Below are 16,325 nucleotides of genomic sequence, written 5' to 3' on the forward strand. Positions count from 1 at the left end.
AATTCCTCTCGCTGCACCCTCGGGCTGCATGCAGCTTGTCCAGGGCGTGCATTGGCTGTGTGATTAAATAGCTCCGAATCAGTTTTGGAGCCTGGTTTTTCATGTAGCTGGTGGAATATTATAGGATTTACATGTTCATCTCCCTGCCCGGCTTTCCGAAGTTTGCTTTTACTGATGTTTCTCAACAGCACAGCCTATATATAATGCCTAAATTTAATGAGAAATGAGAATGCCTTTCTCACAGTCCCTTTGCGTTGACAGGCTCCAGGCAGCAGGCAGCGTGCACAGCGCCTGGGGAGGCACTTGAGGTTTTGCAGGGCTGGGGTAGGCACATCGCTTCCTCCCAATACCTCCTCCTGGGGAAGGTGGTGGTATAGGAGTCACCATTTTCCCTGAGCTTTAAATGGCAGCGTTTAGGTGACCTGATGTAGGCAGATGGGACACGTACATCGCTTAGGTACTTGCTTAATCTTCCAGATCCCTGGGAGATTTCCTTAAATGTATTTCTTGCCCTTACTCAATTTGGTAGTTTCCAGTCTTGTATTTCTGGCACAGGTGTCCTCTCGCTGCTTGCTCCCACCACTGCCTCCTTCCTCCTCTTGCAACTCTGCTTTCTTGCACCTTTGCAGCAGTGTCTCCTTCACATGGCAGTTGCTGCTGTGTTCTCATAAAGCTTGTGGGCTGGCATGGAGCCCACCCCAATAACCTGGTGGAGTTTACTTGTGCTCCGCTCCAGGCCTCCCTGGGTGGAATATTATAGGATTTACATGTTCATCTCCCTGCCCGGCTTTCCGAAGTTTGCTTTTACTGATGTTTCTCAACAGCACAGCCTATATATAATGCCTAAATTTAATGAGAATGGGTCTGCCCTTTCTCACAGTCCCTTTGCGTTGACAGGCTCCAGGCAGCACGGGGGGTGCACAGCGCCTGGGGAGGCACTTGAGGTTTTGCAGGGCTGGGGTAGGCACATCGCTTCCTCCCAATACCTCCTCCTGGGGAAGGTGGTGGTATAGGAGTCACCATTTTCCCTGAGCTTTAAATGGCAGCGTTTAGGTGACCTGATGTAGGCAGATGGGACACGTACATCGCTTAGGTACTTGCTTAATCTTCCAGATCCCTGGGAGATTTCCTTAAATGTATTTCTTGCCCTTACTCAATTTGGTAGTTTCCAGTCTTGTATTTCTGGCACAGGTGTCCTCTCGCTGCTTGCTCCCACCACTGCCTCCTTCCTCCTCTTGCAACTCTGCTTTCTTGCACCTTTGCAGCAGTGTCTCCTTCACATGGCAGTTGCTGCTGTGTTCTCATAAAGCTTGTGGGCTGGCATGGAGCCCACCCCAATAACCTGGTGGAGTTTACTTGTGCTCCGCTCCAGGCCTCCCTGTAATGGCTGTGTTCCTTGCTAGTCACGTGCTCTGCACCGGTTAAGAACTGGTGACCTTGCAGATTTTTTTCTCTACAGAGATGCCTGGGACTTGTTAGCTAGTTTAATAAATTTAGCATCAGTGCCTCTTCTCTGGAGAACACTTACGAAATAAATGTCAGGGAAGGAGAGGAGAGGGCGCTCTCATCTCTGAGGTTCTTAGAAAGTAATAGACATATTACTGTGAAGGTGGTCTCCTTGTTTTTCATCCTCATGTATTCACTCATCCTTGAAGACCATTCACTTAATTTATTGAAATTAACTTTTTTCTAAATGTACTTAAGTATAGTACAAAAACATACTGAAATTTTAAAGTGTCTTTAAATGTTAATGGTCCCCTTTCCTTCAGGAATACGTACTGGCATATGGTAAAAAAAAAAAAAAAAAAAAGGCAGCTTTTTTTTTTTCCTGGGAAGGGTGCCTGGGATAGGAGGCTGAAGGAGGAAAACAGGGGGAATTGGGTTCTTGTAGGTACAGCTGTTCCCAGCTGTAAGAATCAGGGCAGAAATAAATTCATAGTGTCAGGAGAGACTAAATAAACAAGTACTATGCTGGGAAGTTTTTCTATGTATTCTTAGCCACTTTTGTTACTCTGTCCTGTGTTTCTAACAGTCCTACAGCTAAGTTATCATTTGAAACTGTTGGTTCTTTTGAAAAAATCGTCCTGTTCCCAAATAGGGCTCTTACCCATTTTGTTTCTTGCACTTCCTCAGTAAGTCTGCCTTCTCTCTTTCCATAAGCCGTTCTTCCTTTAAGCATTCTTTTAATGCTGTTGGAGGTTGATCTGTTTCCTGAGAACTAGTAGATTTACAGGAGAGGATCAGAATAGCTCTCCTGTGTGTTCCTGTTTTGTATCTTGGGCTTTTCTAATGACTCACATTGAATTTTTTCCCTGGTACCTGCCACTGGAATATCAAAGAGCCTGATGTGCAAAATCGACAGTAGTGGCATGGCCTTAGTAGAAATGTGTTTCTGAGCTTCATTTTCAAAGGGGAATCTCTGATCAGCATTGTCTGGTTTTTTGGCTCTTGTTAATACCTTCTGGTTGGTGTCTTGAGCTGCCTTCGGTTTCCCCTCTGCATTTCCACATGTGAAAGGGAAAGTACTCAGACCGTTCATAAAATAAAGTTTGAAAATTTGTGACCTTCAGCTGTTTGAGGCAAGCAAGCTTACAAGCTCTTGGCTTCTGAGATGTTTTGAGAAAGTCATTGAAGGGAACTTACAGAGAGGTGTTGGCCTGATACCCTTTCAGGCTTGTCTTTGTGGGAGTTTGAAATTGTGAGACTGATAGGATCATTACAAAGGCAGATTTTGCATTGATAAAAACAAAACAAACAAACAACCCCCCCAGCTGTGTATGTAGCGAGAAGGAAGAGAACTCACTGGGTTCAGATGAACAGATGTGATTCTTCTTTCACTGTAAAAAAGAAAGGGATGTAGATGTTACACATGTATGGTCTATCTAGATATCTGATTTTTGTGCAGAATTTGTGTTTCTTTTAACCTAAGCTAATGTGCAACCTCACTTACTCTTAAGTAGTTGTGACAGGATCTTCAGGGCTAGTGTTTTTGCAATTGCAGCCCAAATAAATGTTTAATTTTAAAATGACAGATTACTTAGGGCTGTCATTCTTCTCATGCTCTTACTATGCAAGAGTGAACAAATAGTGTATAGTAAACTCTGGATTTGACTTATAGACACATGTTTGCTTCTGGGCTGAGCATCTTGAAAGAAGTGGTTTATAGCATGTCTTTAAAAATTTATTTCACTGTTGCATCTACTGTTGGCCTAAGTGTTCCAGTATCTGCCAGGAGTAATTATAGACAGTTGGTTCAGATGTTGCTTAAATGCGTAAGCCTTGATGGGAAATGCAGTGGATTTCAGCCAGAATGCTAATTTTGATGTTTTGTCATTTCATAAAACTGTGAACTCAGAACAAATTATTTTTATACTGATCTACTGATACGTAATCACACAGCTAGTGCCAAATTCAACCTTGATGTAGCACTGGAATCTACAGATGTGATTAAAGCTAGAGTATCAGCACTACCCTAAAGTTGGCTAATTTGGTACCCACAGTAGCATAATGGCTTTATTTACCTAGGATTCCAGGTAGGCATATGTACCCTGCACTGAAGCTCATGGTGCTGAGGCTGGTTTGCTCCAGGAATGCGGTTCAAAGCTAGTGTGCATATGGTTACATGAACTATGATTGTGCCTTTTGAATTGCATTCTACTCCAAGTTATATTTTATAATTTAAACAGATATTTTATAATTAACATTATTGTGCTAGGGATGTTTACTGTATGCTTCTTTTTTTGTGTGTATTTATTTTATTTATTTGTTTCTTCATTTCTGTTATAGCATAGAAGAGAATGAAAAAATACAAAAGTCACAGTACAGGAATCTGCCTCTCTTCAACAGGCAATGAACGGAGATTGTTCTTTCTGCCCAGCATGGGGTAGGTTAAAGTGATAGAGATATAGGAATAAGAAAGGTCTTCCTTAGCATTAGATTAGTAAGCTGATGGATCCAGCCACCTGGATCCATCAGTAATTTTGGAGCCTGTTACCTCCTTTAACTAGTCATGAAGCTGTTACAGCTAGAATTTATGTAATAATCAGATGGCATTTTTTTTCCCCTCACAGTCAATGTAAACAAGATAGTGTCTTCTTTCAGAGCTTCAAGCATTCAGCAGTGTCATTTGGGACATGTCTGTCTGCCAGATCGTTAGCACAGCCTTTAGGGATGCATGCAGCTGCAGTGTCAGAGGAGGGAATGGATCTAAATGGATTGGTGTGCATGAATTGTATCGACTGCCGTCTTCAGGGTGTGGAGAAGAAAGGGTGCTGTTATAGACCCTCTTAATTCTTTAGGTTTTCCTGCATGAGGATTGTGTCTTGGCATAAACTGATCAACATTTCCTCCGTTTGACAAATTGTAGGTTATGGCAAGCATTCAAAATCCTGCAGACGTGTGAATGCACCTGTGACATTCACAAGTGTCAAGAGTTTAATCCTGAACTACTAATATGGCTGGGAGTTTTGCCACTGACTTTAATGGATGCAGGATCAGACCCTGCTTTTGAAGTGATGGCCCAGTCCAAGCAGGGCCAAGAGAGCCCCAGGGGGAACTGGAGCTGTTGGGTTTCCCCAATAGCATGTGTCTTCTCTTTTTTTTTTTTTTTTTTCCCTTCCTTTTTCCTGAGAGCTCCTCTCTGTAGCTGTTTCCTGCTGTTCCTGGTGTTAGACGAGCAGTGAAGCAGAGAGCGAGCTGAACTTGTTTTCTTTTGTGCGGCATAGTTACAGGCTGGGGAACAAATGGGGCAGCCCAGTTTACCACTGTCATGTTGATAATCTTACAGTGATATTTGCTGGTCTGTCTTTGGTCTCACAGTCTCTGATCAGGCAGCCTGGCTGCTTTACAAGGCATGCTGCGGCATTGGTCTCGTGCCTGTTGCAATGCAGAGCCTATCAGGGCATGCAACAACCGTGTGGGTGCCTTGATCTTTCTTCCAAAGAAAACCAGAGTAAGCAGTAGCCTTAAGTCTTCTCCAGGCATATAGTTGGGAGGAGCTCCCGGATTCCTCTGTTTAGACATACTTTGAGGGCCAGTGTTTTGGGAACTGCCTGAAGTTTGAAATCCCTGGCCTTCCATAGCAGGACCTCTCTGTTCCCGTCAACAACATGTTGTTTTTCTACTGTGAGCATCTCTGAGCAGTGTCTCTACTTGCCCAAAGCGGTCTTGGGATTGTTACTTGCTGCTTATTAGTACTTACTACTGCACTGTATTATGGTACTTATTATTGCCACATCTATGAACAGTCAGAGAGCAGAAAAATGCCTTTTGACTTACCTGACCACGTTAAGATTCTGAGTGCAGCTCATCACCCATGGTCTGTAGATAGCTGCAGTGAGCCTTCTGGGGACAATTCAGAATGCGGTGTAATCATGACTGCATGGAGAAGGTAAATACAGAGCAATTGCTTAATGTCTCCTCTAGCTCAGGAACTTAGGCACATCAAACAAAACTAGCAGGTGGCATGCTCAGAACAAATGAAAGGACTTTTTCTTGCACTGTTTACACAGAACTTTATAATTCATTACCACAGTAGTTTTCAGTTGCAAAAGTTTCCCTGGATTCAAAAAGACCACAAACAAATTCAGAAAGGAAAGCCTTCAAGGTCTGCTAATCCTAAAGATAAAATTTCTGTCTCAGGAAGTGCCTCTACTATAGATAGCAGGAGGAAGAAGGTGTCCTGGGAAGTATCGCTGGATGAAAAGGACAGGCATATGCTTTTCTTATGGCTTCTGCTGTTTGTGGCAGGATACTGTACGAATTGGACCTTTCATCTGACCCAGTGCAGCCATGCTTTTCTCTTTAATCAGGGTCCAGAATGCAGTTGGTCTTATTTGATCAATGTATCAAATAAGATACAAGTTACAAATAAGATACAAACGTTGTATCTGCCAGTGTGAGTTCAAGAGAGGAACTGAAAGGCGAGCATCATTTTTCTGTTTTAGTACAAATCTCTTTTAGAGCAGATTATAAAGAAAAACAACTCTGTTGTACATTTAAGAGCTTGATATTTGTTGACACTGGTCATGCTGACAGGTTTCTGCTGTTCATAAGTGAAATATCTATGTAGGCAGAAGAAGCTGAAAATAAATAAATTTTGGATTTCATTTCTTAGAATAATTTACTTAGTCATTTTCATTTCTCTGCTAATTAGTTACACCAGGATAAACCAGGATACGTCTTGCTTTATATCAGAGCAGGTGGAAGTAGTTTGGCCTGAAAGTATTTAAAATACAAAAGATAGAATTAAAGGGCAGAAGGCAGCGATGAAGTAATGGCTTTGTCTTGGACACTGAGAAAGGAAAAAAAAAGATATGGAGACATTACAGATTAGTACATAGTGAATTATTTATAGAGAGAAAAGGAGATACTAGAAAGTAGTAGAATATTTTCAGTCCTGTGGTGGGATTTATTGAGACTATGTTACAATGTTGGGGAGGGTAATTAGGAAGGTTTTGGTGGAACAATCTAGGTATTTTGGGACTGGGAGCTGGGGTCTGATTCTACTACTAAAATGAGGTCTCTTCCACTATTTGCAGCTGCTTTTCCTTCTTCTAAGATGTGAGAAAGCTCCACAGAATTTACCAGAGAATGGATTTTGGTTTTTAGTGAAGAAGCATACTTTCTCCAGCTTGGTTTTTATTTATTCCAGTTTTGTTATTGTTAACACAGTCCTCACATTCCAAAGACTGAGAGATCTCCTGCATGTACGTGTTTCTGTTTTGGGAAGGGAAAAGGAGAGATGAGGTGTGCTTTTGTTCCTTGTTTTTGTTTTGCTTGCTGTTGGGTAGCTGAAAAATAAATGCTTGTTGATAGTTATAGCATAGTCCCTTGGGCATTTAAGGGTATTATTCTATATTAGTACTGCCCTTCAACGCAGTGTTAGAATTCCCCATCTGCCACCACTCTCCCACACAGACATGTGCCTTCTTTGTCTCTTCACATCCAAACAGGAATTAAAGATCCTGGAAGAGGAAAGGGAGTTCACTGTCTTCAAGAAGGGATTGCCACTCTACCACCACCAGTTTTGTTAGTTTACTGTAACCCTAGAAAGCCAATAAAGTGCTGAATTTCCAATATAATGTCAAAAATGCTTCTTTCATTTTATCGCCTTTCTACAATTGAAAAGCAGCTTTTATTTAACATATTTAGATCTTTTCACGCTAAGATTATGAAGCCTAATTTGAGCCTGTTAATCTTTTTCTCGGTAATCCATAGAAAAGCACAGCTACACTGCTGAAAACATACTGTTTATCCATGATCTCTGGGTCTGGGCAGCCTGCAGCATTCCAAAGATCAAAGTTTAAAACAGACGTGCCAGCCCTTCATAATTCCTTGTATTTAAGCACACAATACCACAAAATCTATACTTGCCGCTGATAAATACTTCTGCTGAGCTTCATCCTGCGTGCATGTGAGTGTGCAGCCTTCCAGTACTGTAGCTTTAACAGAAAGGTACGTCCTGGCAATTTGATAACCATGAAGTAAGGTAGGACAAACTGAGTTTAGTAGTTACTTGTAATGAAACAGTCATCTGGTTACTTAGTCGTTCATTTTAAATTAAAGTAAACAATGTTAAGGATTTTCTTTTTTTAAAGAAATATTTTTGCAAATGACAGTTTCACCCCTCCTTTTTTTTCATTGCCTATGTGGGAAAGCTAGCCCATTTGTTTAAGGATAAACTGGGAAGTCTGTGGTTTCCAGCACGCACATTTTGAAAAATATTTATACAGACTATTATTTAATGGGCCATATAAATATTTATCATATTCTGCAGCCCTTTGATCATAAATGCTTGTTTGAAAAGCCATTCTGTCCCTGCTGTGATTTGCAAAGAAAGAGGCTGGGGGTGGTTGTGGAGGGAATTTTGGCTTCTTGTCCTATGGTCAAGCTGGACATGTCTTTTAAAAATTATTTTTTCTCTCTCTCTGTTTGCAAATTCAAATAATAAGTTATAAATATGAGGCCCTAATCCTGCCATGGACAGACAAAGCTGTATTGAAGTTTTGGGGGCCTTTTTTCTTGGCTGTAAGAAGCCAGGCTTCCCGAGTTAGATACTTCAGGAGTATAAAAGGTAGTGGTATTATCACCACTGCTTTCCATGACTTGGGAAATCCATAAACATGTATCATCCATGCATCAAATATTTTGGTGTCTTGTTAGGAATATTGCGCTCAAGGAATTGAGCTGCCTGACTGGACCTTTAGGACTTTTTATTTCAAGCATTTTTCTGGTTCGCTGTTTTTCTCATGATTGTATCAACTGCAGAACCTGTATGCTAAGAATCCAGTAGATAGAAAATCCCAAAAATTTTATTTGCACATGGCAATGAATGTCCGTGTCTGGATTCCAAAGCAGGAAGTTTGTGCTGGGAACTTCCTCTACGTCTCAACTGCATTAAAGAGTTTCTTAATTTCCGATTTGGAGCCTCCTCTTGTACCAAAGGAATCTTTTGTAAATAAAACTGAATGACAGCAGTGCTCTTTAAATTCTTAATAAAGTACTTTGGCTAAATATTTTCCACCAACCTCACTGCTGAGTTCTTAGGTTCTCAAGAAATACCTTTAGGCAGAGTCCCTAATTGGTGACACTTATGACCTAGAGATGATAGTGCTTTTTGTGGATCCGGTTGACAAGTAGGTGGCATACCAAGTGATTGGTATTCCAGAAAAACCCTTGGCATCAAATGATGTTTTTGCAAGCAGATCAGATCTTATTGCAGAGACGCTATACTTTGAACAGCCTCAGTAACTTAGTGCTCACTGTGCTTGAAAAAAGGATTAATATTTACTTTTAGCCTTTTTTTGTAAGATACTGAAGTATTTGTAAATCTACGTGAGCTTTACCCAGAGAGAGACTAGTTTAAATAGGTTTGTGGTTCTTGTTTTTGGACTCTGTCACTTAACTCTTTCTTGCTAGTTGTCCACAGATATACAGAAATAAAATAGTGGATATGCATAGACTGATATGTACTGCTTGAGCATATAAACAAACTCTCCTTCCTGCGCAGTCACTCACACATGCGCGTCCTGGTTGCTTAGTAAGGAAAAAGGAAAGTAAACATTACATGGGCTGATTGGGTTCCAGGTTTCAAATGTTTGTGGGAAGAATCCGATGCAAAGCCATAATTTTAAGTGCTGAGTAGGAGGTACTGTGAGCTTAATTCTCTAACATCTGTTAAGCTTGTTCTCTAAGTAGCAAAAACACATTAATGAGCTAAAATCAAGGCTGCCATACAGGGAAGAGAAATAAAAATTTAGAGTAATATTGTGTGTGTGTGAGAAGGAGGCAGGATGTAAAATACTCCTTTTGCTATTTGTATTTTGTGAAAAGCAAGTAAGAAAGATTTGCCTACGTTTAAAAAACCCCTAAATCTGCTTTGCAGCTTGTGGTTTATTCTCTTTTTGTAAGTCAGCAGCTAAAGGCAGTGCCGAAATGAGGAAAAACAGGGAAATTTGTGATATAGTATCAGGAACAGTCTTATGCAATTTCTTTATAGTAAAATTTCTTACAAGTAGCTAGCAGCATCTGCAACCAGCCTTTTAAGCTTTGGGGAGATGGAGTGCAAAATTAAGAAGTGAACATCATCTGTTGAAAAGAATGTCTTAAAACTGCTTCTACAGCCAAGGGCTAAGAGGAAGATGCAGAGTGCTGTAAGTATCCCCAGCTGACAGATGCAGTATTAATCACTGATATCAGGAGAATTGTCCTCCCTGTGACAGAGACATTAGCTTTTGTTAGTCTGACCAGGTCATAGAGCCAGGGCCAAGAAAATAAAGCGAGCTTTCTTGCCAATATTCCTAGGTGTTAGACTCATGGCACACCATTATTTTTAGCTGATTGCTCGTCACTTGAACAGATGACCTTGCTTAACATGATTAGTGTGTACTGCACCTAATTTACTGGGCAGAATCAGAATGCTCAGAGTAGCTAGTATTTCCATCAGTACCACAATATGCTCTATAGCTTTGAGTTTTTTCTAGTTTCTGATATTGTTAGAAGCTAATGATCTGTACAACTTCCTCTAGTGACCCTGCCATGGTGCATGCAGAATGTGGTGTGATAACTGCTTTGGTTTGTACTGGGCTGCTTAGGTGCTTTAGTGATGGACAGAACTCCCTCATGCTAATGCTGTCCAACCGAAGAACAAAAAAAATAGTCCCTGGCCCCCAGCAGTGGTAGTCTGAGCATGAAATGACAGATGCAGGCAGTACAAAATTATTGTATGGGACAGGTTGTGATAACAGATCTCCACAGACTAACCACATTTCCATGAACCATTTAAGGGGTAGGATGAGGGGAAGCTGGGTAGTTTTCTTTAGCCAAGGTGTTGGCTGATGCTGTTTTAAGTGCAAGTGAAACTTTGTCCTAATTCAACTGTTACACTGCTTAATTATTATCTGGGATGATACTTGGAGTTTTCTGAGATAGGGGACTGACTTTTTCCCCCCCTTTTTTCTTCTTTATTTCACCTGCTACCTCTAACCCTCAGTGATTTGTAATAGCCATCAACAGCAGTGGTTACAAGCCAACCATAGATGTGAACAGCCACTTACATTGTGCCAACACTATGTTCGAACTTCCACTCAAGGATGGATCTCAACCTGTACTCAAGATATTTCAGGGAAAAAAAAAAAAGGCTTGGTTTTCTGTCTTGTAGAAATGAAACAAGTAAAAAACATTGCTTCCAAAATTGAGTACAATTTACTTGGCTATATGATCAGCTGTTATTGTCTGAAGGTAGAAAGAGAACTTTCACCGTTTTCTGTTCCACTGCTTTTTCTATCAGGCTTTTGGTATACTTTGCCACTAAACTCTAGTTATTTAAAAAAAAAAAAAAAGGATTAATTTGATTTGAAATGTGTTTTACTAAGCAGTACTTTCCAAATCTTTCCCCCCTTGCCCATGTCCCTCCCTCTAAACTAAACTCCTTTTTAAAAAAAAAAAAAAAGGATTAATTTGAAATGTGAACTGTTTTACTAAGCAGTACTTTCCAAATCTTTCCCCCCTTGCCCATGTCCCTCCCTCTAAACAACCCATCTTCCATACACAGAAGTAATCCATGTAACTTCTTTGGGAGAGATGGGCTGTTTTTAAGTAGAGCCATTTTGGTGCTCAGTAAATACTGTGTATTCATCAAATTATAATTGAGGATTAATTTGAAATGTGAACTGTTTTACTAAGCAGTACTTTCCAAATCTTTCCCCCCTTGCCCATGTCCCTCCCTCTAAACAACCCATCTTCCATACACAGAAGTAATCCATGTAACTTCTTTGGGAGAGATGGGCTGTTTTTAAGTAGAGCCATTTTGGTGCTCAGTAAATACTGTGTATTCATCAAATTATAATTGATCCATTCATTTTCTGGAAATCAGAAACTATGCATCAGCTGAGTTTTGTGTGTTTTAGAGGCTGATTAGGAGATTCATACAAGCACTAAACTTGATACTAGTCTGACATTTTAAATACTATGTATCACTTCTTACTTAGCATGCTCCCAGCTTGATCAAGGACAAACTGTGAGAAATTAAGTACAGTGCATTTGTCACTGCATTAAATGTCAAATAGTTAAACATAATATAGTGAAGTAAGCAACTCATTGTGAATAATTAAATCAATTAACTTAATCTCACTTTGTTCTTACAGATTGTCAGAGAGTAGGCAGAGATTTCCTGGGATGCTCTCGTAACTCAACACATTTTCAGCACATTATTTTCTGAATCTTTAAAATTGTGTGGATTGATGGTGGATAGCTCTTAAAAACCAAACCAGTTTGTTTTTCAGGTGTTGTTTTTTTCTTTGCAGGGCTCAAAATTGGGTAATATGTTGTAGATTATCACTTATTTTAATTATCAGCATCACACTACTTTTCTTGGGAGGGGAAACTGTTTTCAGATTCTGCAGAAATTCAGCCTGACTCACTGTCTCATTCAGCAGTAATATGCCACTCATTAGCTGGTTGGCTCTATGGGAGGCAGCAGCTCTTGGCTCTTCGTTCCTCTTCAGTTCAGGGGTCAGTGGAGTTAGGCACACCACCCCTTTCACTGCTTCAGGAGTATAATTTTTTTGCGTTGAGGCAATGACATATCTGTGGTGGTACTTGCTGTCTTGTCCAGAGGTGAATCCAACTTAACAGTCATCAGCAGCTTCTCCATCTGCCAGAATTCAGGAAAACCCTGGAGTCCCTGGATTGCAATTCCCCTTCTGTGTAAAGCCACCAACTCCTAACTGCCACTGAGTTTGGAACTGTACCTTTTCCTTCCCTTCCTATCTCCTTCCCTCTTTTTCCCTTTATGTAGACATGATACCATATGACCACAGCTCGATTCCTTGACTGTATGAGGCCATGAACTTTATCATGGCATGCATATTCTTACATGCAAATTGACAAATTGCTTTTCAGGTACCTCTAGTACCATGCAACTTATATACAAATATTTGAAGAAAAAAAGTACAAGTAATGCAAGACTTGAAAACTCAAATTAATTAAATAATGCCAGGTGAAGACTTGCTGCAAAAACGAGTTATCAAGCAAAGTGCCTGCACAGCATCTCTCCTGTCCTGTTCAGCACAGCTTTCCATCGTCAGTCATTTTATCTGTTTTTACCCCCTTTTTTTTTATTTTCCACCAACAGGTTTTATTAAAAATGCACAGTAAGAAGCAGGCTCCATTAAAATACTATGTTGGAATTGATGTTGGTTCAGCAAGTGTTCGTGCGGCTTTGGTAGACGAGTTTGGGACAGTAGTGGCACATGCTGATCAGCCAATCCAAATTTGGGAGCCCCAGCCAGACCACTATGAGCAATCCTCTGCTGACATATGGGCTGCTTGTTGCTTAGTCACAAAGGTATGCGAAGAAAAACAAAATGAAGGAGATATGTGTTGCAGGTAGCTCTTCAAGTTTTGAAAGTTTAAGGCCTTCCAGTCACTGGCCTTTAATATCCAGTTCTGTGCATGCTGTATTACTGTATAACTTGTAACTGTCTTTGTGTATTAAACACACCTTTAGGATATGGCTGATGTAGCCTCACAATGTCTGTTATATAGGTGAGGAGCTGAAGGCCAGACTGAAAAAAGCTTGTGCTACAACTGCGAATTGAATGAAAGGCCTTCCTTTGCGCTGTTAGCTCAGGAGGAGGACTTACCCACTGCCTTCAGGATTGACATCTGTGGGTTTTGTTTCACTGGTGTATGTTCTAGCCATGAGACAGTTCTTTGAGGAGTCGAGGTTGCTCAGAACCTGGTAATGCATATATTTAAAGATGTGCGTTGTGCTGCTCTGGAGTCACAAAGACGCATTTATTGTAGAGAAGTTGTAATCTGGTTTGTGGATGGTGCATAACATAATGTCTGTCACCTGTGATCCTCATTAAGATGCCTGTCCGGTATTATAAGACCAAAATAAATTATATACATTTGTGGGTAGTATCAAACATAAAACCACATTGAAATAAACCCTACTATAAGGGAAAATTTGTACCCTCTGATCCAGCGATCTGCCTGTACATGCTGGTGGTAAAAGTAAATTAGTGACCTTGCTTGGCAGTGCACACGTAGGCCATTTCATCCTTCTTAATAAAGCCTCAGCCTGCTGCATGTTCTAAGGTTGGCTTTTTAAATATTCATGACATGCTTGGTAATTTGCAGATGGACAGTTCACCCATTCTCTTGTTATTGATCAGCCTTTTCAAACATTAATGAGCTTGGCTCTGCAGAAATGCCCTGAGATGAAGGAGATGAGGTGAGGGGGAAGGAGGGAAAAGAAGGCAGTGACAGGAGTGATGGGGAAGAACAGCTTGATGTTAAAGCAGAACAAGTCTTTTATTCTGCTTACTTGATTTTTCTCGTTGTGAATTGCTTTGTTCTTGCTCTGGACCTCTTTAAATACAGTCTCTTATATGTAAGCAATAAAATATGGTCTCTGAAACTATAGCTTTACAGAGCCAGTAAGAGACTGGCACTGTAGCAAGTCTAGTGAGTGTCTTTTGTTATAGTACTGATTAAAATAATGATATTTTTATTGTTGCTGAGAAGTGGCAATTTATTACTGCGTTACATTTTAGGTGTCTTGCAACCTCACTTGGCACTTAATCCATGAGGGTGTTGTGGTTTTTTTTCCAGTGGTGCTGGAAGCCATGAAGTTCAGACCTTTTGGGTGGTGATTTTTTTTGGAAAATCTTCCAAAAAGTATGCTATCCAAACTCTTGGTAGCAGAGCTTTTGAAAAGGTGTGCATTATCTCCGCTACAGATTTTGACCAACTTTATTTTTGGGACCCTTCACTATTGCAAGATAAAAAGCCGTGGCACAATATTACCAAAGCAATTCTAGAAGATCGTTGCTTCCACAGGTGGGAACTGAGTGAAGTAACTGATGGAAACACTTGGCCCTAATCCTGTGTCCATGTTTCACATGGAGCTCAACTCCAAGCTTTTAGAAAAGAGAGAAAATGAACGTTGCTAGTTTTCTGCTACCTTTATTTTCTGATATTTTTGTGCTTCCTGCTTTCATCCAGGGCTGTAGCTAGTAAGATTAAAAAGCTATTAAAGAACTTTCCATGGACCTTTGAATTCGGTTTTGAAAACCAAAGAATTTTTGGTAATTTGGTCTATTTTTGATTAGAGATGTTAAAGAATACCGAATCTCAAAAATTTTGGAGTTTGAGCTTGCATTTCTAATTTGTAAGTCATTTTCTGTACTCATTAGTTCACATGGTACATACATATATATGGATATGTTTGTGTTCATGTGTGTTTTGTATATTTGCAGAAAGTTGTCTGTGGAGTAGATGCCAGCCGGATTCGAGGGGTTGGTTTTGATGCTACATGTTCCCTTGTTGTTGTGGATAAACAGTTCCAACCTTTGGCAGTCAACTGTGAAGGTAGGACTCCAGCACAAAAATTGGTGTTACTGTGTATGTTTGCCACTGGCGTGAATGAACTTACAATTTCATCCAAATACCAAGTTATGGGGTTGACTCTTGGAGATATAGATGATGGAAAATCTTTTTTACAAGAGGATTTTTTTTCTGGTTTTACTATTTTAATTCTACTGCAAAATTAGATTTGAGATGAGAATTACTTACTGTTTGGCTAAATGTTTGGCATCCTAAGATCGAATTCATTCATCTTGGCTCAGAGAGACTGCTTCTTAGAGAAATCTATGCTCATTTTTCTTTTGTGCATGTTTTCTCCTTCAGACTTTACTAATCATGACTTTCATAGTGTGTATAAATGCCCGTCCACACTAGCTAAAGGAATACTAAAAATGTAGTGTTAGTATAGTCTAACTGCTTACTCTGTCATGAAGCTGCAGGCAAGAGGTTCAGCTTCTGTATTTTATTACACTAGTGTTCTGTCTTTGTTTAGGACAGTACTAAACTTCAGAAACAGCCTGTGACCTTTTTCTAAAAATTTTAATTTTTTTATTTGTTTTTGAGTAGCTTATTCAGAAGACTCAAGAAGTCTGTGATGCACTGTTTTTCAGTGAATCCCATATAAGATTAGGTGTGTGCTAAATCAGTAGTTACGGAGCCATAATCACAATTTTGTTGATGTTCCCTTTCTGTTCTCAGATATATTTGTCATCTCCTCCTATCCTTCTCAAAAAACCAGCTTTGCCCCCAAAATGTCCTTCGCTAAATTTAGATGAGATTATTTGTTTTTCAGTTTGAGAGTCTCTTACAATCTGTTCAATGCCTAATGATGTCTGGGGCTATTTTGGTCTATTGAGTCAAATTCAGTTCTCATTTTTTATTCTCTGATATCCTCAAGAACTTTGAGTTTACACAGTGGTGTTGTTAAATAAAAAGACAAGAATGTATTCAATACTGTCACACTGGTATGGGCTTGCAATGGTCTGGTTTCAGGTAGTCTTTCAGTTCTAAGTTGTATTTGAATCCATGTTAGAAATACTGGTGTACCTCATACTTCTGCCTTGTCTTGGAGTATATTTTCAAGATTATGCATGAGTGGCTCTGTCATGAAGTTGAGTGTGCAGTGTACTTAGCAAGAGAGGAACCTGAAGTGTCATCTGGATTACTGTTCCACCTGTCTAGCAGGTCCTCTGCAGGTTAATTTTGATAAAATGTTCTTTGCTTCTTGTTCTCATGTGTTATGCAGACTTGTCAAATGCTTTTTCATTGCACATCCAAAATAAAAGCATTTCAGCAAATTACTCCCCTGAAACTGTATTTATGAAAGGAATTAGGGTAGTTTTTCTCATAACAATAGAAGAGGAAGGAGAATCCCTGTAACTATCTAGCTAGCTGACTAGCTGAGTTAATTTCAGTTTATAACGTAATTGCTCAGATGATGTCACATTTTT

General features: G+C 39.9%; 1 protein-coding gene and 1 long non-coding RNA gene across 6 annotated transcripts in view; one reads left to right on the forward strand and one right to left on the reverse strand.

The window, feature by feature from the left end:
- The window catches only part of LOC109279710, a 23,297-nt gene extending 17,929 nt beyond the window's left edge, over positions 1-5,368 (reverse strand). The window contains exons 1-2 of the long non-coding RNA XR_002086307.1: positions 5,278-5,368; positions 2,804-2,837 (exon numbers count right to left, since the gene is read on the reverse strand). This is a non-coding gene — a long non-coding RNA (uncharacterized LOC109279710). The remainder of the gene's footprint in view (positions 1-2,803; positions 2,838-5,277) is intronic.
- Positions 1-16,325, forward strand: part of FGGY (FGGY carbohydrate kinase domain containing) — a 149,808-nt gene that overhangs the window by 799 nt on the left and 132,684 nt on the right. For 3 of the 5 annotated variants that reach the window (XM_009287409.2, XM_009287411.2, XM_009287410.2), the window contains exons 2-3: positions 12,635-12,847; positions 14,769-14,880. In XM_009287409.2, the coding sequence (XP_009285684.1) occupies positions 12,647-12,847; positions 14,769-14,880 (313 nt within the window). In that variant the 5' untranslated portion in view covers positions 12,635-12,646. The remainder of the gene's footprint in view (positions 1-12,634; positions 12,848-14,768; positions 14,881-16,325) is intronic. The other 2 variants (XM_019474173.1, XM_019474174.1) reach the window with 1 other exon arrangement.

The sequence above is a fragment of the Aptenodytes forsteri genome, unplaced genomic scaffold, assembly GCF_000699145.1.
Source record: "Aptenodytes forsteri isolate BGI_AS27 unplaced genomic scaffold, ASM69914v1 Scaffold119, whole genome shotgun sequence".
Lineage (NCBI taxonomy): Eukaryota > Metazoa > Chordata > Aves > Sphenisciformes > Spheniscidae > Aptenodytes > Aptenodytes forsteri.